Source organism: Lutjanus erythropterus, chromosome 9 (assembly GCF_056507025.1).
Source record: "Lutjanus erythropterus isolate fLutEry1 chromosome 9, fLutEry1.hap2, whole genome shotgun sequence".
Lineage (NCBI taxonomy): Eukaryota > Metazoa > Chordata > Actinopteri > Lutjaniformes > Lutjanidae > Lutjanus > Lutjanus erythropterus.
In genome coordinates, this window is record NC_139325.1 from 17,309,579 (window position 1) to 17,334,190 (window position 24,612).

The 24,612-nt window shown below is 38.7% G+C and overlaps 1 protein-coding gene across 1 annotated transcript in view; it reads right to left on the minus strand.

The window, feature by feature from the left end:
- cdkal1 (CDK5 regulatory subunit associated protein 1-like 1) overlaps positions 1–24,612 on the minus strand; it is a 274,804-nt gene that overhangs the window by 73,669 nt on the left and 176,523 nt on the right. The window contains exon 11 of the mRNA XM_084726284.1: positions 5,806–5,986. Coding sequence (XP_084582410.1) covers positions 5,806–5,986 — 181 coding nt within the window. The remainder of the gene's footprint in view (positions 1–5,805; positions 5,987–24,612) is intronic.

A 24,612-nucleotide genomic window follows, 5' to 3' on the forward strand; every position in this document is an offset into this window, starting at 1 on the left:
TGTGTGTGTGTGTGTGTGTGTGTGTGTGTGTGTGTGTGTGTGTGTGAGAAAGAGAGCAAATAAGTGTCTGGGTTGGAGACAGAGAGGGGAAAAGCGTGTGTGTGTCTATGGAGGTGTTTGTGAGTGGTGTAGATAAATGATTGTAAAGCTAAAAGATAGAGCTACTCGTGTCTGGCCAGCTGTTTCACTTTGACAGCTGCCGCACGGGTGCCTTGTGGGTAATGGAGTTCTTAACCAATTACAACCTGGGGAAATTAAAAACACTGTCCCCCTAGAATAGCTAATCTCCTTCCCTTTCACTATTTTCTTTTTTTCCACCAGCTGTTCATTCTTACCTCTTTCTTGCATACCAATAGACATCTACACACAGACACACAGACACACAGACACACACACACACACACACACACACACACACACACACACACACCACTCACCAAGTCCATTTATCAAGGCTAAGTTCTAGTCACCTGGGGATGATTATGGAGATCCAAGCTAATAGCATTCACATCCCTTTATTCTCAACATGCTCCCCTTCTCTCCCTCTATCCCTCCATCCCTGTGGTCTCCTATTCTTTCCATCTGCCTCCGCTCCATCCTGCATTCTCTCATATATCATCTATTACAATAGGTAATAAGTTAGACCTACACATACCTCAAACACCTGGACCACATCGCAGCTGGACCCTCGACTTACTGGGACAAATCTGTTGTTTCTATTCAAATGTATGTTTTTGTCATGGCCAGAAATCAGACTGCTGCCACAAAACCATATCTCTTATTTTAATATGATAAATTAATCAGTTAACCAATCCAACTTTATTTATATTCAAATCAAATCAAATACAAGCGACTGAAAAAAAAAAACATGTCAAAACAGATTTGGAGACTAACAAATATAATGTCAGTATTACCGATTATAGATATGAGCAAATATTAGCACTAATATGGAAGGTGTTTATGTCTCACTTTACACAACTTTAAGAGGAGCAAACAGCCAATGAGGTGCTCAAATAACAAAGGACCAAGTGTGGAAAACCAACTTGGAAACACTTAATGACTTATGGGAAGAGTCTGCTCTTTATTGCTGCTTTTACATAATAAGGATTACTCTTTCAGTCAACCTCTTTCTATAGTGTAGGTCATTTTTTTTGGGCTTCAGTACTAACTGGACTGATGGTGTTCTTTTCTTCAGTTAGAAATAATGTTTAAGTGAGTGAAGGAAAAAAGTACTAAGCACTGTAGCTATGGAGAAAACCCTTGCTTGCAAAACAAAGACAAGATCATTTTACTCATTCTCTCATTTTCAGGTTTTTTCCAGGACAAAGAAATAGTCTGCATTTTTCCACGATATCCAAGGCACATGGAAACCTTTCTAAAACAAACTGCCTTCAATCCTCATTATCCATCCCTGCCCATTACCCTAAACACACACACTCTTACACAAGTGACTGCTTGTATTCTGTAGAATAGGGTGTATTGACAGTTCAATTAACCAGCTCATCACACAGAATGTCCACTCCTGTCAAAACACTAGATCCTGTAGACATGCCTAACCAATTCCTACCAAATACCCACCTCTAATCTGTTCCAGTGGTGCAATAACCTACACCTGCTATACTAAAAACAGTGTGTCTGTACTACGATCAGTTGTAGGGAAAAGGTTGTGTGTGTGTCCCACACTGATAAGAAAAGGTAAATATCTGCACCTGCTTTTAAAGGCAAAGCAGTGGGCAACACTTCTAATGTTAATATAAATCATAAGCATCGACCACCAGCTTCACCGCAGCCAAATGGCGACAATGACTTCCTCATCATCAGCTGCCACATTTAGCGAACATTTAAATTTTAAAGAGTGGCAGTGCCCCTTCAGGTCCAACAATGGTCATGTCCCTGTGGCTGTTCCTTTTTGTCTCACTTTATTTCCCCCATCCATGGCCTCTTTTCCTTTTAGCTTTTCTTCCTGCTGTCCCCCCTTCCTTACCTCCTCTCCCTCTCCCTCTCTCCCTCTCCTCTCTCTCTCTCTCTCTCTCTCTCTCTCTCTCTCTCTCTCTCTCTCTCTCTCTCTCTCAGGTCTCCCTCCATCTCCGCTTCCTACTCCATCTAGTTCTCCATCCATCCCTCCTGTGGCTATTCAACACAGTTGTGTTCCAGACAAACCATCTGGTGCACTTTATTAATGACTGACCCTACATGGCCTAGACGTCGCCTAGCTGCCACCACTCGCTGTGTGTGTGTATCTGTCTCTATGTGTGTGTATGTGTGGAAGAACAGGTGCATGGTGACTGATGATGCGATGTTGTGTGCAGCTTTAACCACCGAAGCAGGTGTACTGGTTACAGGGACCCTAACACATTACTCTGACTTGCCCTCTGTCACCTTTTACTATTCTTTGTCAAGCACAAATATACTCACAATTAACTTAAATTTACACATTTGGATGACCAATGACTATGGCTGTTAGAAAGGCAGGACGACAACGTGAACACTGAGATCTTTCTCAAGGCAGTTTAAGAGAAATACACAATTGTTCAAGTGAAACAAAGCACCCTTTTTGTTGCCTGTACATTTCAGATTTATTTACAATACACTATTAATGCTTAATCTGTGATTTAGCACAAACTTCACAGGCATTCAAAACAATTTCATATATATAAAAGGCAGATTTGACAGTAAAAGGTTTCATGGGAACCTGCAATATGCCGTAGTCTGACAATCAAAGAGCTGCCTGTGAAAGTCTTGGATAGATGTGTGCTGACATCCAACCGCTGACAATAAAAGTCGGATGAGACAGATGGAGGAGAAGGAAAGGAGAGGGGGAAAAAGATAAGAAGAGGAGAAGCAGTGATGTGGATGTCTGGGGATTGATCCCTCTAAGACACACTCAGCTTCTCCTCAGAGAATGAAGGGAGATAGGAGGGAGGAGAGAAAAAGAGAATGACTTATGAAGACGCTCCACTTGAAAGAGATGTGTCAACACTTTGATGGTAAAGACTGAGAGAGTGCAAATTCAAAACGAGGTAGAACATATAGGGTATAGCATAATGGAAGAGGTCAAACTTAAGAAAAAAGGTCAACAAAAAACATGTCAGGCACAAGCACAAATAGCATGCATGCCATTGTTAAGATTCAATAATGTGATGGAGCTACCTGGAGTAGTTTGGTCAAAGAGAAAATATCCAAGCTATGTAAGGCTGCACCTAACTACTATTGTTTAAACAATAAATCTAATGATTTTTTTTTTATTAGTCCACTAATATATCAATTATTCTAATTATTTCTCAACTGATATAACAATTAATATGCCCAAAATAAACATAAAACATGTATGCAATGTATGCAAGCACATTAGAATAATGACAATAGTGACTTATTTTAAAATCAGTCTAATTTCCACTTGTATCTGCGATAAGCCACGTCCAGTTTGCGGACAGCTTATAGAGAATCATACGGCGTGTCTCTGTCTAAAATACCCCCACACTTAAGGTGATGGTGGCAAGGTTTGTTAGCTGCAGCTTGTGATCTGAGTGAATCCATGCTATTACCAGGCCCATCAGTTCACTGCGACATGTTGATGCATGCTATGAAAATCAACCTATTTTCGTAATCGATGATGTAGATTATATTGACCAACCACCCCAGCCCTAAAGCTGAGTACTAAATAAGCATTACGTCTTTCTGCTTATTGATTATTTTTTTATTTTTATTGAAATAAACAATGAACATAAAGTAATTTAACTCAAATGAGCTTGTATAATTGTGCACCAATCCATGGTGAGAGATGAACATAATGAAAATAATAAGCATAAAGTACATTTAAAGTTACACTGAGGGGGCTGTAGCGGTATCAATGGTAATAAGCAACGTTGCTGTTAATTAACGTTTTACAATTATACTGGTGATCACCGTGGCTCTGAAACACCTCTGAGGCAAAAGGTCAAGAAAACACTGGAGCTGCTGATGTTGACGTGTTCAATCTGTGTTTCCCGCTTACTCTCTCTTACACGCACCTTTCCACATACATTCCACATACCAATTATGGCTTCATTAGCAGCTAATTGTTTCATTTGGCAGCAGATTGAGAGAGGGAAGAAGGAGGAGAGTACCTGTCAGGAGTTGTGCGCATATATAGCGAACAATAAGCAGCAATCATTGGCCGCATATCTGCACATGCATCCTCACTTATTCTGTCGTCTTTCTCCGTGATGAAAACTTCCCCTTAACCCTCTCCTCGCACTGCAGTCATTGATTGCCCCTTGCTGTGGCTGTGGCGAGTCATTTTTTCCCCTCTGAAGTCATTTTCATGTCGAGACGTTTCCCCTTTATTTATTTATATATTTTAGTAGGTTTTTTAATTCCACTGCTGACGCTGTTAAATGACAGATTTTCCTTCATGGATGTCTGAAAACAGAATGTCAAACTCCAAACTTGTAAAGTTCTTTTTTCTCTCTGATGCTATTTTCATGAATGAACAGGAAGCACAGCCATGTATGGTATTACTGGGGCGCTGATTACGCTAATTGACAAGTCTCATGCACATGCACTCAAACACATGCAAGTGTATATTTACACGGTTTTCTAAAGTTAGGAGCGTTTGTTGAATTTGACGTGGCATGTTCGTACGAGGCCTTCATACAAAAGAAAGTAAGAGAAATTTAAGACAAGAATACGAAAATGTTATTGAATGAGGCCCAACGTGCTGCAATAGGTCTGCTCTACTAAATTCGGCATGAATTTTCCCTTTGAAGGCCAAGTTTCGTCTCTCTCAGTGGCCATTCTGATAATAATTATTCATTTAAGGAGATATTATAGCTTTAAGGCTGACAGATGTCTTGTCCTATCACAGTCAGCTGACGTTTGCTCGACTCAGTCCCGCCCAGGTGTTCTCCACTTTAAACAAATTTGGATTTTCTGATCCCAGTTAACTGTCAGCAGCAAATGTTTAACTCAAATGCAGGCTTTAACATTTAAACATTTACACATTAACACTGTTTGCTATCATACAGCATGTGTACTGTGTGTGTGTGTGTGTCTGTCTGTTTGAAAGGGACAGACGTAGCCCCCCACACATATGTCTTTGAGGATTAATAATATTAAAATTCATACAGAAGTCATGACAGAACTGGAACAGGCTTTTACGTCTGCAGATGGCAGGAGGCCGGCCTGTGTTTCCTCAGTACACACACATGCAAATTTGTGTGTGCACCTACAGTACAGTATATGCACTCACAAACAGCACATGCGCACAGAGTCAGTATGAATATCTTTACCTACAATAACTATGTATAACTGATAATAATAATAATAATAATAATAATAATAATAATAATAATAATAATAATAGTTTCTGATGTATTTCAAGCTGTAATGTGGTAAATAATTTGTATTTTGGCTGGTTTCAAATCTGATATCCCCAGCTTAGTTAAATATTCTATTTTTTTGCATCAGCATGTCATAGAAGAGGCAAAAAAACAAGGAAAAATAAAGAAGAGTCAGAAGTCGGTAGCCAAATGTGCATCTATATACTGTATCTGCATAACATTTTAGTTGGTCTTGTTTTCTGTTTGCTACAAATAAGATTATGTAAGATCACAAAACAAACTTTACAGCCCCACTTTAAAGGTACTAAAGGTTTGTATAAGGTCTTGTGCTGGCAAACATACTATTTTGTACGCATTGTATAGAGGTAAAGTGAACTGTACTCAATTCACTATCACTTTCACACATTTGTGGCTAAATTTAGCAAAATTCAGATAAGTCAGATGACTTATACTAAAGGGGTCTCCATCACCTTTCCACACTCACCACATGTGCTGGTATTTGTTCCATCTTGGCGGCAGGTGTACCGGGTCTTGGGTAGAACTGATTGATGAAGAGACTCGGGAATCGGTAGAGTTTCACCAAGTCCAGTGTGTCTTGGAAGTCTTGCTCTGTCTCACCGGGAAAACCGCAAATTATATCTGTGGCAATGGTTACACCTGGGACCCTAAAAAAGAGACAGGGAGTCTTTTAGGTCATATATCAAAGTTTCTGTTATTCTCTCATCCTAAAATCATTTTTTAAAAACAATTGGTGTTGAGGTTCCTTTGAGAAAGGCACTGTACTTTTGTTTAGCTTCTGGTGCTGCAGGAAAATAACAAGGATGGTCCTTTGCCAACATTTCAACAAAATAATAGCATCAGAAACAACATCTGTGAAGCCAATCTACAGCATTAGGTTCCAGTTTGATCTGTTTGTGCCAGCAGCTCATGGTATTGTTATGTAGCTACCTGCACCTAACATATTTTCACTTTGGTTCATTTATTGTCCAAACAGGAAGCATCACAGAGACCAATGTCCTTTATCCCAGCAGAATCTCATTCGGACAACAAATCATAAAAATGACAAACAAACATACACAATAGATTTCAGTCTAACATGAATTAACCCCCAGCTACAACTTGATCAATTATCTAAAATTGCTTCCCACGGCTGCTACGTGCCTACGAAAAACTATTTGAGGCACCACAGCCTGAAAGAAGGCTAAAGCCTTTCCCCATGGACTCATTCAGCCAATCAAACCCTGATTAGCAACCTCTGCTGCCAATCAATAGCTATTGATTATTGACCCGCTCATTGGATTAATTGTAGCCAGTAGGGTGAAGGAATAGGTGCATTGATTAGTTTCTTATATTTTGTTTGTATTGACGACAGTTGTACGGCTTGAAAAAGAAATCCAAGGCTGCGTCATTGGTGTCTGTCAGAGAACCATGTATCTCTAGAGTACATACTTAACATTCTTATTAACATGTATGCCGTTTTAACATGTTAGCATCCAGTTTTCAATGATTTGGCTTGATCCCAAGGACATTTAACAACATCTCTGATGGCTAAAGTAGCACTAAATTACCATAAATGGCTAAATTAGCAATATGAGAATTCTGCTGGAAACACAGAATTATTCTGAGAAGCAAAGTCTAAATTATTTGTAACAGAAAGCTGGCTTTCCAATTGCCTGTTTTTTAATGGTGCAATTATTTGCAAGAGTGACCTTTTTTCTCCTTTAAGTCAGGCTGGAAACGGTATCCAATACAGAAATAATTGGAAATCACTCTCAACACAAGCAAGTCAAGCCATTGATTAAAAGCCTTCTGACATCAAACATCTAGATGTAGTGGAACAGGCAGGACACTTGAGCCTCTTAATGTAATGTGTTATAAACAGTCTGTTAGAAGAACCCGGGATGTCATTAATAACAGACAACTGGACAGTCCTCCTTTGAAAAATATTTGGATGGAATGGAAGAGGAAGACCACAGTGACTGAGTAAACTATCAGTCACCAGTAATTTGGGCTTGCTCCATTCAATTCAATCCTTTCTTTTAGCTATTCTTGCAACTCTTTCTTTCCTTTTTTCCTTGTGCTTTTTAAAACAAGCATCTCACCTCTGACAGTGTAATTTCTTAACTGTACAGTACACAGTATGTCTCGTGCTCTTACAGATAATCGTCTGGCCGCAAAAGAACTTACACAAAGAGACAGAAATGGAATAAAAGGTAATATTCTATCCCTTGTTGAAAATCCTTGAAAATAGTGATACATTAAGAGGAGAAACACACACACACACACACACACACACACACACACACACACACACACATAAGCAAACGTGTGATCGACAAAGACAGCTCAACAAAGACATTAAGAAAAGAGAGGGAAAGACATTTTCTCAGCAATCGACAACATGATGCATCTTTAATTACATTAACTTCCTGCATCTGCAACCCCGTGATAACCTCTGACCTATTGATGAGTTCCAATTGGCTGATGGTCATTAATATTAACCAATGGCCTGCAGGCACAGGCATCCTTGACCTCTCACATCTGCCTGACAACTTCCCCATGGAAAAGTAAAACTAAATAAATTAAAAACAAAAAATTCTGAGAACGGAATGGTTAAATGGATGAATAAATGAATAATTCTCTATTTCTGATTAAAATTTACTTGAATCCCCTCAAGCAGTGCTTCTAAACCCCATGAGTACTCAACACAAACTATATAGTTTTAATCCTTTACTTTGTTAGGGTAAACAAAGGACTATTTGCAGCCTGTAGGCTTTCTGCAATAATTAATCAAGTAAAGCTTCCTAAAAACGGAAAGATAAAGTTCAATTTTTACAGTCAAGTATAATAGTCATCATTAAGTATGTTTTTTGTAGGCGTGTGGTATTAATCTAGAACCACACTGAAACATTTCGTGCAGCCTGTGGGATCTAATCACACAAAAAAAGTTTGAATAAACTCACATTATTTATTGCTTTTTAATGCCCTTGTCACAAGAGTATAAAATATCTATAATATACTCCTCGGAGAAGTGGGAGGGAAGGTAAATAAAATTAGCAATGCGAACAAACAAACATGACTTTTGCATTTCCCCAAGGCTTGTTTTTATAATTTACTATGGCCCTTTGGTGGTAATGGTGGTGAGGAGGTATATACTGAAGGTAGTCAGTGTGTCCTTTTCATTCTTGCAGCAGTACTCAGAAAATTTACACCCTTATGGAAAAAATGTACAATTCAGGCCAGGGGTGCAAAGTAACACATGGAGATGGAATACCGAGAGAAAGAGCACGGAGAGAGGCTGGTGTGAATTGGCTTTTGTGGATTTTCCTAAGGTGGAGGCTGAGAGGGAACAAAAACATGCACGCATGCACACTGTCATTTTGACACCTCTGTCTCTCCCAGATCTAAGGGTGATGGAGGTGTGATGTGTGATACTAATGAACAAGAACCACACTGATACTCTCCTTGTTAAAATGAGAGAGGAGAAATGTATCTTGTTATTGCTCGCCTTTCAAGAAACACTGTGTAAGAAACAGAGAGAGGTAGAGATGGAGACAGATTATGTGTCATCTCAACTCGCTTTCAATTAAACCAATGCAGGAAGAGGGATATTTTTAAAACTTCAAAACTGAGAAACGGGTTTGTACGTCTAACCTGGAATGAACTTTTGTCACAAGTACTGGACATCATTTTAACAATGGAGGAGATTTGAGTTAAATTTGTCTTTTTTTTTCCCCAAAAAAACCCATTAGTTTCCTTTCTCATTGTTCATATCCATTGTTAAGAAGAGCTCAACAGAGTTTTGACTACAACTGTTGGGAAAAACGGAAACACATATGCAAATATTTATTTGAATGCAATGGACTACATGTGGGCATTACCACATTACACCAGTACATATCTGATTATAAACATTTTTAAAGAAATGAGTTATCTAACCAAAAGAGAAAGAAATGGATGCAGAGTAACATAAAAAAAAAATACACATTGACAGATCAAGATGAGTCTCTTTAGAAAGTAGTGTTACACGTTGGAGTAGAGACGATGAAGAAAAACTTCACAATTTATCAAGTTCAATCAAAATCAAAAAGCTTAAAATAAATATAAGACACTGTAATAAACAGGTATATAAAAATGGGGCTCATATCTTTAAATACATCCTTAGTGTCTGTTTATGGAGGATACATTTAATTAGTCCTCTGTTCGACACTGAGACTATGAATGATCTGTTTTAATGAAAAGTAAACTAATAACCATATAACTGTGTTATGTACACTGTATGATGAGAGAATGAAGAATGGACATTTTTTATCAGCAGCTAGCAGTGATTCTTAACACTCTGGCTGTGTTGAACATGTAACATGCAGCGGATTGTATCTTTTTACTGGTTATAACTACAGCGCATGTATGGCGTAAATTAGTCACAGTCAAAACAAGATGATGGGCTTTTGTTTTGGGACTGTGTCTTTCAGTCTTCAGTCCGTTCAGCACAGCACTGTGTGACTTCAACATGTCACCAAGTTTACATAAAGTAAGTTAACACTCACAGACTACAGTAAGGGATAAAGTTACTAACTGCCAAATGATTATCAAAATAAAAGCTGAGAAGTATGTGATCACTCATCTTTTCTTTTGCCTTTTCCATTATCATTGAGTCTGCTATTTTAATCTCACTTCAGGGTACGACATTAACCATGACCAGATGACCTCAGAGCCACAAAAATTTAGTCTGATGCCACTAAATTTTCCCCCCTTGGCCACCAAGTTTTTTCTCCATACTGCGAGTCTTTGCCAATGCAGCACTATAGTCCCATAAACATCCTCAGCGTTCTACAAAAACAGCTAATCGTAGTCGATGATAGCTACCTATCAATGAATCAGGCAGTTTTAATGGCTAGAAAATGACACATTTAAGGATGTAATGTGGATGTCCAGCTCATTTTTCATCTGAAACAATGCCTTCAGGAAACAGCACATCACAATCCCTGGGATACAGTAAAAAGGACGGCTGTATTAAGTTGTGTTGAATTGTCTTTTCTGTATTATTTACATAGTTTATGTTTGGGCCACTGGTTCATGCTTAAAAATATTAGCAATTATCACTTCTCTTGGTAGACATTATAAAAAAGGACACAGTTGAAAGGAAACAATAAACAATAATCTCTCAAAGCTAAATTGGCAATAAGCGTGAATAATTTCCTGTTTAATTTAAAAAAAATACAAACATTTTTGATCCATTGTTGCATCAAGGGGGTGTACACACCTTGTGTAAAAACTACAAATAGAAGACTGGCCTTTTTTTTTAAAGTGTGTAGAGTGGATCCCTGTGGCCCACACACTGGTGCAGCCACTTTCATTAATTTAGTTTAAGCACAGTGTTGCAGCATCCACTCTGCATCCGTTATGTCTTCAATGTAGGCAGCCTGTAATGTTGCACTTCTGGAGCTACTTTACAGTAAAAAGACACTACAGACCCCGAAGCCCCTAAATCAAGAGAGACAATAGGGCAGGAAAAGAAGATATGAGTTTGTATGTGTGCTTTGTTCCTGTCATTTGTCCATCTGCCCAACTGAGGCAAAGATATCACATCCCTGAAGACAGTAGCCCCCATTAGCCATGTTGTGCTACCAGTCTGAGTTAGCATTTACACAGGGAGAATGTGTTCATAGGAGACTAAAGGCTTTTAATTAAAACTCATGATAAGCACACACAGTCAGTCGCCCATCTGCCTCAATGGGCTGAATTAAGCTTCATAAAACACACCATTGTCTTCAGCACAATTATCATCAACTCTTTGTTTGCTGAGGCCCTCATACGTGCATGCATGTGTGTATGAGTTTCCATATACAAACCACCATCCTCCTCATCATATATTCAAAATATGTGCACGAGTATGCGAGCGTGTGTTTGCACAACAGATGCCTGTGAGCGGCACCCGAGATAAGATGAAGGCGAGACCGTTGGGACAGAAGAGCCCTGAAAAACGACAGCAAGGAAAAAAAAAGAGGAGTGTGGCACGGAGGTGTAGAGAGGAAGGAGCTGGGTGGAGGGATGGAAGGATGAGAGTGGAAGAAAGACAATCTGGGAAGGTAAATATTTACCTATTCATCTCCTGGAAAGAGACCGTGCTACCCATCTGTGCTGCAGTGCGTGTGCTGCGTGTGTGTTCTCTGAAATGATAATGTGTGGCACACTGGGGCCGCTGTAGAGTAAGAGATGGACAGTGGAGGGAGAGAGACACATGGCGATGAGGAGAGTGAGGAAAAGAGATAAATATAGAAAAGGGATAGGCTGTGGGGGGATTTTATTGACAAATGTAAAAAGTTTGGAAAGCCGCTGTCTTGAGAAAAACTCCTTAATAAAATCACATTAACATGCAATCTGACGGCTTTAACGTGTGAGCCTGTGCAGGAGAGAGCAGCAGCAGCAGCTGGGGTGAGAGTGAAAGCTAATTCTACGAGGACTGAACTTTGAAGATTTACAGAACCACAACATATTGTGTGAAAATTACGTTCAAGTCAAGATAAAATAAATACTTATGTGAGGAAGAGCAGTGGGGTTTTCGCCATGGATGTTAAAGATCCCATAAAAGAGCTAATGGAGTACTTATTGCTTATGTGTTTCCTGATGCAGCCGTCCTATTAGCTGACTTTTCCTCGGTTGAGGGCTCTCTGAGAACATGGCCAAGACAGCCTCTGAGACCAATAGCTTACAGTACCCAAGCCTTTTTTTGCCAGAAGTACCCTGGAGTCAGGTAGCACTTAGCTCACTTACTTTAGCAACAAGTAAGGCTATGTTTCTATCAGGAAACTTCATTAATGACCTGCTGTATTCCCTGTCCATCTCAGAGGTTGTGTTCATCCTGGTGACCGGCTGTGTTCACAGCGAGGCGGCTGAGTCCAGTTCTGTTGCCCACTAATGGCAGCTAACAATGACAATTAGGTACCTTAGCAACATGTAAGCTAAAGCTATCTGTCCACCAGGAAACTAATTAAATAACTGAGAGTTGAAGAAAAAATAAATTTACTCTGTGAAATGTAATCCAGTTTCACCCAAATCAGTGAATAAGAAGGTTTAAGTTGGGCTTTTGTACAGTAAGGCCTGGCACCAAGAAACACTCCAGTTCACTCAGGTGAATGGTTGTATTCCCTTTCTATGGTCTGCTGTGTTATGAGCGAGGAAACATTTAATTGGATGCAACGCTCCAAGTGGAGGATGAGTCATCAACAGTGTTTAATCATTTTCCAGAAAAAAACAAACTGTGAAATATCATAAAAATTACCCGGAAATAACTACGAAATGTGATGGAAATCAATTTTGACTTCATGAAAACTTGAAATTCTCGTAGGAGCCATCACTCCAATACTCTTGAAAATATGTGGTCATCTAACAAAAGTCTGAAACAAATGACATCATCTATGACTTTATGATCTCAACTGTAAATTCACTGTTTTTTCACCTTAAAGCTGCCCTCCTGCAGTGTATTAACCTCTCTTAATGTTACTATGCATCCCTGTCAATATGTTGTTTGTGTGAAAACACTTGACAGTCACTTTGGCCGACCAATCTTTGTTACATTGCTGAACAAAAAGCACCTTTTTTTTAAATGACTGACACAATTCCCTCTGTGAATTAAGCAGCAGCACAAAGCGGTTTCTGCTTCAAAATGCTGCCAATGAGTTAGGGGCCATGTTACTAGGTCACACTTAAAATACTTGTTTGAGAAGTGATGTTGGCTTTAAAAATCACAAATCATCCATACAACAGATGTCTTGCATAGTGAACTTGACCCGTATGATTCTGTGAAATATTCTCAAAATGAAAAACATCTGCCATTAAGCCGACTTGTTTAGCTCATCAAATTCCCCTCCAATACACAATATACACAACAGAGCAGTTGTAAAGGTCATCCATATCTTTGTTTTGCAGAGATTTACCAAGATTAAACTTCTTTTGAAAATGTGATCAAAACCTCAAGAACGCACACACAGAAACATCACATGTCACCTGCTTAACGCTTATCATTACTGCTACCTGAAATACATTTAATGGAAAACTGTGAGCTGTCATTTGCGTTGTGTTATCCAGGTCAATTCTTTCTTTCTTTGTCATCTTGATTCATGTTTGTGTTGCTTGTTTTTCTCTTAAGTTTGTTCACAGATTTTCTACCCTCACATGTTTTCTTTCAGCTGTTCGTCTTTAATTTATGGATGTTGAGACATATTTCTGTGCATTTGTTTATTTCATTTCATTTTCATTTTATAACTAACAACATGAAAAACACCTCATATGTGCTCTCATGTATTGTATATCTAACAGAATGATTCCTTCCTAAAGGGGAGACAGAAGGAACCTAAGAAAAGGGGGAAGAATAAGAACACTTGTGAGGAGTGTGAGTAATCACTCAGACACTTAAGTGTTTGATTTAGCTGTGGCAGCTGGAGGTAATGGCACTGTCATGTAGCAGCTCAATTTACAAGGACAGAGAGAGAGGGGAAGAGGTCTGCTTGGTTATCCCTCACTTTCCTCAACCACTTCTGCCATCAATGATGAAGGAAGGGAGTGTAAGGAACGGCTCAGGACACACCAGGTAACTGGACAGACAAACAATGGTTCCTACTGTGGGTCTAATCCATGATTGTAAAATCACGGATTCCAAGATGAAAGTTACTTAAAAACCTGATTACATGTGTCTATAGAGCTGAAAGGAGGTAATGTTGCCTAATTCAATTTGTGTGTTTGTCTGCGTAATGTTGCATCTGAAAAGTTAGAAATGGACAAATACTTTATTGTCAACTTTTTGTGCAAAAAGCAGAATTTTGTCTTTGCTGCTTATGTGCATACTTATTTTCTGGATTGATCAATTGGTTATTTGGTCTATAAAATATCAGAAAATGGTGAAAAATGTTGATCACTATTTCCTAAAATGTTGTTTTGTTTTTTTGTCCAGACCCCAAAGACATTCAGATCACTGTCCTCAAGTAGTAATGAAACCAGAAAATATTTACATTTAAAAAGCTGCAATCAAACTAACTGGACATTCTTTAGATTAGAAAATGACCAAAAACAATTGATATATTATCAAGATAGCAATTAATTTAGTAGTTGATTAACATTCAATCCAATGATTTCTCAATGCAACTGTAATCAAAAACACAACATATCAATGCCAGGTACACGATGGCGAGGACTGATACTGGGTTAGCAGGAGGTAGCAGCTGGTTTAAAAAAAAGTCTGTCCTCACTGATTGAGATACTTCATGGCAACAGGGACACACAATTTTCTGTAGATGTTTGTCTTTACACAGGGGACTGTACCTTGGCTTCGAGGGCAGCAGAGGGATGGCTGCTGTCGTCTATGATTTTTAGGTGCTGGACTGTTTTGCCATGGTGATACCACAGTTTGGTTTGTTTCAAGAATTTGTGGAAAATTTGCTCAAACGAGGAATTTCAAGTCCAATCTCAGCACTAGAACCACTACAACTAGACCTATTCAGAAACACAGATGTTCTAAATCAATAAAGAGTTTGCAGCTTCCACTACAGCTGGGATAGATGATAGATTGATTGATGAAATAACAGTTAAAAAGGCCCAAGTAATTTAACGAGTATGTGAGACAAGTTGGCAGTCGCATTCTAGCATTTTTCTGTAAAGTGATTCAGTGACTGATGGATGCAAAAAAAAAAAAAAAAGGAAGAAAGAAGGGGGAAAAAAAACGCTGACTGTACTACGCTTGAGAGTGGGGAGGTGACAGACAAATGATTGGTTAAGAGACAGAATGAAACAGGTGATGGCTTCACTTGGCCTGAGAGGAGCTGTCAAACTGTCACAGAGACTTTCTCTACTTGTGTTTCTCGCTCATTCCTTCCTTCCTTCCTTTTGTTTTACTTATACTTGGGTGAAAACACTGCATATCCACAAGAACACAAGCAGGCAGTGCTATATTAAATGCACTGAGCCATGACAGTATTCTTGAGTTAACAGTCTCTTTCACAGCCTCACACATCTTTCTCCCTTAATGACTGTTTCTCATTAGCTATTGTTTATCAGTAATGGGGATGGCTGGAATTCAGTTTTGATTTAAAGGGGGGCATCAAAAAAAAATGTGTGTTGACCATGTTTGGGCTGTGGGTAAAGATTAGATTTTATTTTATTTTTTTTAACTGTGCTTACTTCAGCCAAGTCTATCTGTTTTTCCAACAGGTAAACAACTGATATTGGATAAAAGTCCAAATAGGGTGTGTAAACACATTGGATATGCCGTTCGTCCACTAAGTGAATACCAAGTCGTTTGTCTCTAAACCTGCAGTGCAAAATAACCTCTGTCTTTCTCTGGAGCAGGTCATTTGTAAAGATCGAGGTGGCTGCGGCGGAATGAATGGAGAGCCGAGTAAATAATGATCCCACTGGAGTCATCAGTAAACTTTATCATTTAATGAAACAGCCTGAACACAGCAGAGCAGAACTGCAGTTCAATTTAACACACACACTTACACATGCAGACACACACATACTTCATTAGCCTTGGAGAAGGGTAATGAGAACACACACACACACACACACATTTCATTAGTCTGAGGGAGGAGTAATAAGAGCGCATAGGCACCACAAATCCATCCACTCACTCTGTCACACACACACACAGTTATCTGTCCACACACATATATAAATGTATATGCCTAAGAGGGCTGCAGTGCAAAGGCATGACACTCGAGACTGTCTAGCCAGGCGTTAAATGGACTGTCCCTTTGCACTTTATTTCAATTTAATCCAACCTTCATTGACATACCTGGAGTACGTGATTCATCACTCCATCCCGATGTGTTGACCTGACCCGCACAGATATGGATAACATCAAAGCGCCAGATAAATGCCGGACATAAAAGCCTTACCTGAATCAAATGAACAGTGGGCTCATTTTAAGTGCCCAGTTTTTTGTGCTCTCTCTATTAAGCTGCTCACCCACAGCAGGCCAGAAATATTGTTAATGACATAAATTGCTGAAACAAGTAACAACACACATCCATCTTCTCTTTTTGTACAAAGATATAAGTGGATGTTCTCAAATGCTAAAAAGATCAGTAATTAAAAGTGACATTTTCAAAGTGAGGAAGAACTACCTTTCTATCAAAATGGATTAATGGAAGTTAAAAAAGACCACCAAGGTAACTGTTAGGCCAAAAATTACAGATAATGAAAATGTGTCTTACTTAAGGCTACTTGCTCACTACTGTTTACACCAGCTTCTTATTACAGAAGAAGAGAAGATTTTGGTTTACATGCTAAGGCTCTACTCCAGCTGATCGGGAGGCTAAGTTTGCTTGCAGATAAACTGGCTAGCAAGTCAATAATGGGCACAATCTCAATGTTAGATACAGTTAGGTCTAAACACAGAGAATTAAATCAAAAGGCATGAAACTTTGAGAGCAGTAGCAAACAAGAGTGACACTGTGTTACATAGAAAAGACTTCTGAATTATTTTCCTGGTTTCTGAAGTTGGTTGGTTTCTGGTAGGCAGGTAATTAACCGACTAATTATTTTTAACTAACTAATCATTTTATGAATCATTAACCTGAGAGTCATTAGAGCCCAAGAGCAGCATCATATGGGGTTTTCTTGAGATTGAGGAAGAACTTGTCATGGAAAATCAATTAGTGTTCCTTTAATGCACGATTTCTCCAGTAAAATGAGCTGCATCAGAAGGACAATCAGTTAAAAACTGGCAACATATTCTGAATGTTTGGAAATTTTCCTTTCCATAAAGTAAAGTAAACAAATCTGCCATGAAATTACTAAACAAAAGAATCACTGCATTTCTGTTTCATTCACTAGTCATGAAAACGAGACGATCATTCACTTTTGTAAACAAGGTACATTACTGTATGCAAACAATAAAACACTGAGTTCAAAGGTAATTGACAAGGAAACCCATTATTAATGTATCCGTTACTATGTGTTCTCCACCTTGTCTTGTTGATGCTCTTAATTGTTATTGACATGATTTGAAAGAATATGTGCAACACACAAAAAAAAAAAACCCCACACAAGCTATAGTTCTCTTTCAGCTCTTACTTGTACATTAGTGGATATCATGGTAAAGAAGAGCTGCAATTTCCAAGCAAAAATGTCAAATATTTACTGGTTCAATCTTCTTAAATGCATGGATTTGCTGATTTTCTTTGTCATTTATGATAGTGAATAAAGAGACAGTATTATCATAGTATAGACTTGGTACGGGGTTGTTGCTTGGACAAAATAAGCATTTTGAAAACACAATTTCTGGAAATTTTGTTGACTGAGAGAAGACTTTAGACTTCTTTTACTTTAAATGATTAATCATTTAATTGCGAAAATAAATGGCAGATGAAAACAATCATTAGCTTCAGCTCTACAGTGAACTGTAAAAAGTGTTTTAAGATAGCGTAGTAAATGTTTGCATTAGAAGTAGTCCTCTCACAGTCTAACTGCCTGAGGTTACAGACCTGACATAACTTCATATAAAACCTGAGGGACGAGGACTGTAACAGTAGATGATTTTAAATAGTAAGGGGTAAGATTTTGGCGGTAAATTTCCCTCCCTGTGGACAAAAGTGTACAACACCTGAAACTGTTGCACAATGGTTAAGCAAAAAACAGTCAAACACACTCTCTCTCTTTCTCCCTCTCTCTCTACCTACACAAACAGATTACAGTCCATCAACCGTGAGCGAAACTGCATGGCTGAAAATGAGCTCTGAAAGGCAGGGTGACTCAAACACAGAGCCAGAGATACATGATATGAGAGAGACAGACAGAGAGAGGCTGAAAGGTGAGTCAGAGAGTGAAACATGACTGTGTTGTTAGATGTGCACAAGTATCAGCTGACCTTGCATGTGTGCGCACACAAGGGGAGGGCGCAGACAAATGGAAAATTAACACTTTGCTGTCTTGTTACTTAACTTTCCATTATGTTTGTGAGAGGTTGTTTACATGTTCACACTACGCTACCTTACTCCCAGTCATGCGTACCTGTTTAGATCAGTGTGCCTGTATGTGTGGAGCCAATGTCTAAACTTCTTACTCAAAGGTTTGCATCTGACTTTTATTCACAAGTCCAGAATAACCGGCAAAATAGCAAAAAAACATTCAATAAAATCACATGTAACTTTTAAGCAAGATACGTTCCAGTTCAAGACTGTCAAGATAATCACATTAGAGCCTAGTGGGAGATAAGGAAAATTCAGGAGCTGATAGCAAATACTACAGTGTAAAGTTAGTGCGTGAGCTCAGCAGTAACAACACACATACTCTTTCTAGCAGTTAATGTCACCATGACAATGATGTCAACAGAAGGGATATAAGCCACATTAAAATCACATTCGTCTGGGGACAGGGTCGCTGTGAATGATCTCCAGCTAGACTGCATATTAATGTCAAATTTTAAGTTAAATCAAATTACATTTAACTTGAATTTTAAGTTTAAGTTAAATGTAAATGGCCCATGAATATAGCAACAAAACAAAATCTCAGAAGTTATGAAATCATAGGTAGAACAATATCACTGAACAATATAAGAACAAACAGTCTGAGTCTCCAGATAAGTCTGATCACATGCAGTTTCAGTTTGTACTTGGCGTATTTTGTATGTGGGAAACAAGTCAATGTACTTTCCCAGGGAGGCAAAAAAACAAACAAAACAAATATCACTACATCTTTTAAACAAATACAGAAAACACATGAGGAAACTGTGGCAACTCAAACACAGCCTCAGTCCTTCAGGAACACAGATAACCTTCAGGCTCATGAGTCAAACCCACATTAAAGCATTTCATTGATAAAAATGACAATGATAAACTAGAGTCAGTCAGTAAGGGACAATATTGACTGACCGCTGACCAACTTGTCAAATGTGTCATGGAATGGGAGAGGCTGATAATGAACAAGAATGTAGAGTGAATAATATCATCTTAGTTAACGGTGTTTTTACTTTAAATTAAATGGGGGTCAGGAGTATTATGATGACGCAATTAAAGATGAGAAAAACACCTTGTTCTTTCCAAATTATTCTGGTAGGGTGTGTTTATGGGTTGGGCTGTTTTGCCACCTGCTCTTTGTGACCACTGGGAGGCATGGAGTTTCACTGCTCTGACATGTTTAGACGACGCACACGCAAACACTTATATAAGTGTCAATCCTATCTGTCCATCTGTGGTTTTCTCCCTCCCTCTCTCATGCACATACACACGAACATCGTGCTCCTGAATGTGTGTATGTGTGTGTGTGTATGTGTGTGTTCTACTCTCTCTAAAGACAGGAAGGATAAGTAATGTGGTCTGAGATGCCTAATAATAAATTAACACGACTTAATGAAGGAAAACTTAACTCCTGTAATTATAATGAAGCTGTGTGTATTGTGTGTGTGTGTGTGTGTGTGTGTGTGTGTGTGTGTGTGTGTGTGTGTGTGTGTGTGTGTGTGTGTGTGTGTGTGTGGTTTGTGGGAAGGAAAGATGGTATTATCCAGAGGAAGTGTCAATAAGACAAGGATGTGTTAGGAACTGCCAAGAGTCATTATCCACAAGCCGTTTCTGTCTCTCAGGTGCACACAAACACACACACATACATACACACACACACACACACACAGTCACACACACACACCTCAGTTTCAGCTTGTTGTGAAGTTAATGACTCGTTCTCTGCTGGTTTCCTGTTGTTTAAATGGAGCCAATTCACAACGCTAGACTTATTGACACACACAGCCAGGTATGTTGGCAGGAAGGCTCCCTTCCTCTTTCACTCCTTCCTGGATTAAATCACTTCGATACACAAACACACACAAATCAACAGGCAGCATAAACAAGCAGACAAACTATTAAATAGTATTCCTGTGCTATCTGTGATGTTAGCATAAACGTAAGGAAAATTTTGCTCAAATGTTTTATATATTTTTACTATTAACACTGGAGTAATTTTTAAATCAGCTGGATTACAACAACGTTGTTTTAGTTGTATGTGTTTCTAAAGGTACAGGAGGGGTCAGACTACTGTAACTACTACCCTGAAAAGAGTGCAGTTTCTAAAACAAGTGGAGCCTAATTGGCCCGATACATTTTAATCATGCAATAAGCATGCCAGTCAACTGTTGCAACAAACTGGGCTGATAATTTCTAATGGGGATGGTAGCAACTTTTTTCCTCAGTGTCCCTCAACTGTCCTGAATTTTACTTTGAACTGCCCTTGACTTAACACCCATTTTCCCAAACTGAATGACGTTACAGTTTAAAAACTTTGTTTCAGTAACCCTCATCATTTCATGACTCACTCTGGTCAGTCAAGTAAATTCTACTAGTTATTCCCTGCAGTAGGCCTGTATCTAAATGAAAAAACTGAGCTCACTCTAGGTGTTTCGTCGCAATCAGTTTTTATTATTCTTTTACTCATTGATTGAGTTTCCTTTTAATTTTTAACTGTTTAAAAATAGATGCATCACTGCAAACTACGATGCAAATGTTTCTGATATCATAGAGACATATACACACTTTGAATGCATCTCGTGGTAAACAACTGTATTTTGAGCCTCTTGACAGCAAGTAAGTGCACATGTGATGTAGCACAGAGCTGCACCAGAGCCAATTCAAATATTTTTAAATTTGAACAACTAGCAATTAAGATGATACAGCTCTGGAAAAAAATAAGAGACCGCTCTCACAAATGTTTCTTAAATCAGCATCTCTACATGTATGGAAGTCAACACAAGCCTCCTCATTCTACTTAATGAGACACTGATTAGGTGATCACCTGAACCAAATCTTAATTTATGAGGAAGATTATAAAAACCAGTGCTGTGACACTGCATCTTTTTTGCTATTTTGACCAGTTGTCATTTTCTGCCGATAAATGCACTAAATGGCAATATTTTAATTTCAAATTTGAGAGAAATGTTGTCAGCAGTTTATAGAATAAAACAAATATGTTCATTTTGCTCAAACACATACGTATAAATAGTAAAACCAGAGAAACTGATCATTTTACAGAGGTCTCTTAATTTTTTCCAGAACTGTATATACTCCATGATGCATTAATGTAATAATTTCATTTATGAGGCTTCCCAGTTGCCCTAGATTTGTCTTCAGACACTGTTTCTTTGTGTCCCAGGTGCTGTCCTTAATTTTGAGCTCTGCTGATGTCACCATGAATTTGCTACTTAATGTTTTGACAGTCAACATTTAGGCATTTTCCTGATAAGTGGAAAAAGTGGAAGGAATTCCAGCTCATCAGGTTTGACACGTTAAGTCAGAACTGATTAAAAAGTCGCAGAGTTGTCAACAGTTTTGTTTGCTTTCTTGCTAAGTAGCAGCAGAGTGGACGTTACATTAGCAGAACCACTCAGGAGGTGTAAACTATTTCGAGCCAATTCATTAGTGAGATCTGTATGTAACACACAATCTATTGTTGTGTACCTGATGTACAATTGTTATGCAACAACAATAGGCTTTATCAGTGTGACTTTTACATGTACAAAAAACATGTCCATAGCATCTGTAGTGTCACATACACATACTTATTTAGGCTTCTGAAAGAATCCTTTGATTACTGTTAATAGCTGATTTGGCTGTTACTGGAGCCACAAAATTCAAATTAGGGCAAAGGCAGGTGAACCTCCCTCTCCTCACACCTCTCTAACTCTGGACCGGGGAGTGTCTGACCATTTCTGTAACTTTCAGAGAGCAACAACCTGACATTCACACCTACTTCTCACTGTGCTTGCTCAGCTGTGCTGAGGTACAAAAGGAGCCAGGTTTGAACTTCTTTCTCTAGCTCTCTGTTTTCATTCTTAACATAATTATTGGTGTTACTTTTTACATATACAACCATTTACAACATAGTAAATGTCCTCCAGGACAGACTGTCTGAGAATGTGCACCATTATCCTCATTTTTAAACTATGACATCTTCTTCTTCTCTGCAACAGCCAGCTTTTCACGTCGCCTTCCAGCACAGCACTTAAGAACAACTATAAACACTAGTTTTTCTGACATGGTCATATGAATCACTTCTCTTCTTGTATAACCTGGCCCTTAGGCCATGGCAACAGTCAGTCCAAAACATATACATCTGTATCGCTCTCTTTATGTATTTGAAATAAACTTTGAATTTAACATAAACATGTTAAAAGAAGTTAATTAAAAAGTTAAAGTTAAGTTAAGTTAAGTTAAAGTTAAAAAGTTATTAAAAAAAAAATATCTTGTTGAAAAACTGCTGATTTCATACTCAGCAGAGATGTTGGGAATTTTTCTAATCCCTTCAATTCAGTTGTTTTTTCATGGAGCCAAGATCTAGTGGGCTTTGAGGGAATTCCCTCATTCTGAGGCTCATAGAAGACAAGAAGAGTTTCTCCATGCAGTAAAAACCTTCAATTAGAAGTGAAGTTGGATGTGCTAATACTGTAAGCACAAGAAGAAAACAGGACATGACATGTCCATCATGTGGACATGGTGAATTTAAAACACTCCTGTGTGAGAGACGTTCCCTGTGCCTGTGATGACTTAACCAGGCTGTTTGCTGTGCATGTTCTTATTCTAGCTGTGTGGTTTAATAGGGGTTTTAAATCAAAGACCCGAGAGTCAAAACACACACAGAAACCCTCACTGCTTCATTTACTTTACTTGCTGAATCATCAGCTGGAGGGAAAAGAGAAGAGAAAGGAGGGGTGAAATGTTGACCCACAATGTGGCAGGTTATCGCGGCAAACCTGTCTAAAAACCGCTCTCTCTTCCCGCCACTCTTCTTTCCCTCTCCTTTTCCCTTGCCTGTCTTATCTCTTTTTCTGTTTTTTTTCCCCCCAACGCCTAAGGGGAGCTGCCACCCCTCCCACCTACTATTCCAGTGAAACATTAGCCTTGACTGATACCTTAAACCTTTAAGTGTGTGAGTGCGTGTGTGTAAACTAATGAAGGTATGTCTTCAACAACAAACAAAGCAAGAGACTGGCTCCACACTGCACACACACACACAGTGTAGTCACGTTACTGGTGCATGTGTCCTGCTGTAACCCAGGGAGGTTTGATATAACCCTGTCACTCCTCGTGACTAATAGAGATGACTAACACCTGCGTGCACACACACACACACGCACGCAAACACGCACACACAGATACAGCAGACACACCACACAAGCAACTGTCTTGGAGACATTTGTTTAAAGAGAAACAGTCACTACACTCAAGAGAGACTGAGACACGCAAACAGACAAAAAGTTTATCATCAACACATCCTATCAACAGCCACGGCATCACTCTGCCAACACATTGGACATTACAACACACTACCAACACTTAAAGGTGCCCTGAAGACTGGGAAGACTAAGTCTTTTCACTGTACGAGAGATTGAAAAAAAATGTACTTTAGTTACAGAGACCAAGTCTCTGTATAAAACACGTACATTTTTCTTCACTTGATCCAAAGATGTGATAGTTAAGTTAAAATGACTTTAAAACATCTTTTGTTGATAAATAATAAAAAAAAAAAAACACACTCTGACAGGCTGTTTACATTGCATTATGCAAAAGGAAGTGTGCAACTCATTCTCATGGTCACAACAAAATGATAACCTTCAAGTCAATTCTGAATACACTATTGTGTTTCTCTTTTCTTTTATTGCTTTGTTATTGTATATACATTCCAATCCTGCCACTTCTAAAGGAGACATATAGCTGTCTACACCTTAAACCATAGGACTAATAACAGCATGATGATGGCCAAATTCATTAGGACAAGTTATTACTTAACTCCTTTCATGTGGGAATGTCAAACACAAAAGTAACTTTGGTTACACATTTAAACACACAGTATGTCATTTCTGCCCCCCGGGGTCTCTCAATCAAAACAATAACAAAATATGGACATAGAGACTATCTGACCTGACTCAAATCATGGCAGAAATCATGTTCTTGGACAAGGTAAACACACATCCAGTCAAGTTCACCTACTTCCTACTATTTTAAATGAGGCTGAAATGTGTGGCGCTTTGTGCTGTGCATTATAAACATTGCACATTATCCTATAAAACATGACAACAACACACTACGTGTTATTTTTTCAGACAGAGCAAGATCATAGTTATGCATGTTAGCTGCCACACAGTGTGGCTAACGTTAGCAGTGTTAGCAGCAGCAGCTTGCTCTCCTTGCAGGTTAACATCCACATGGTCAAGTGGTTATGTGCCAATTTTGCTAATATGTCAATTCTGACACAGTATACATACAACCTCATTTTTGTTTTCTTGGTCAAAATACTACCAAACTGTGCTAAT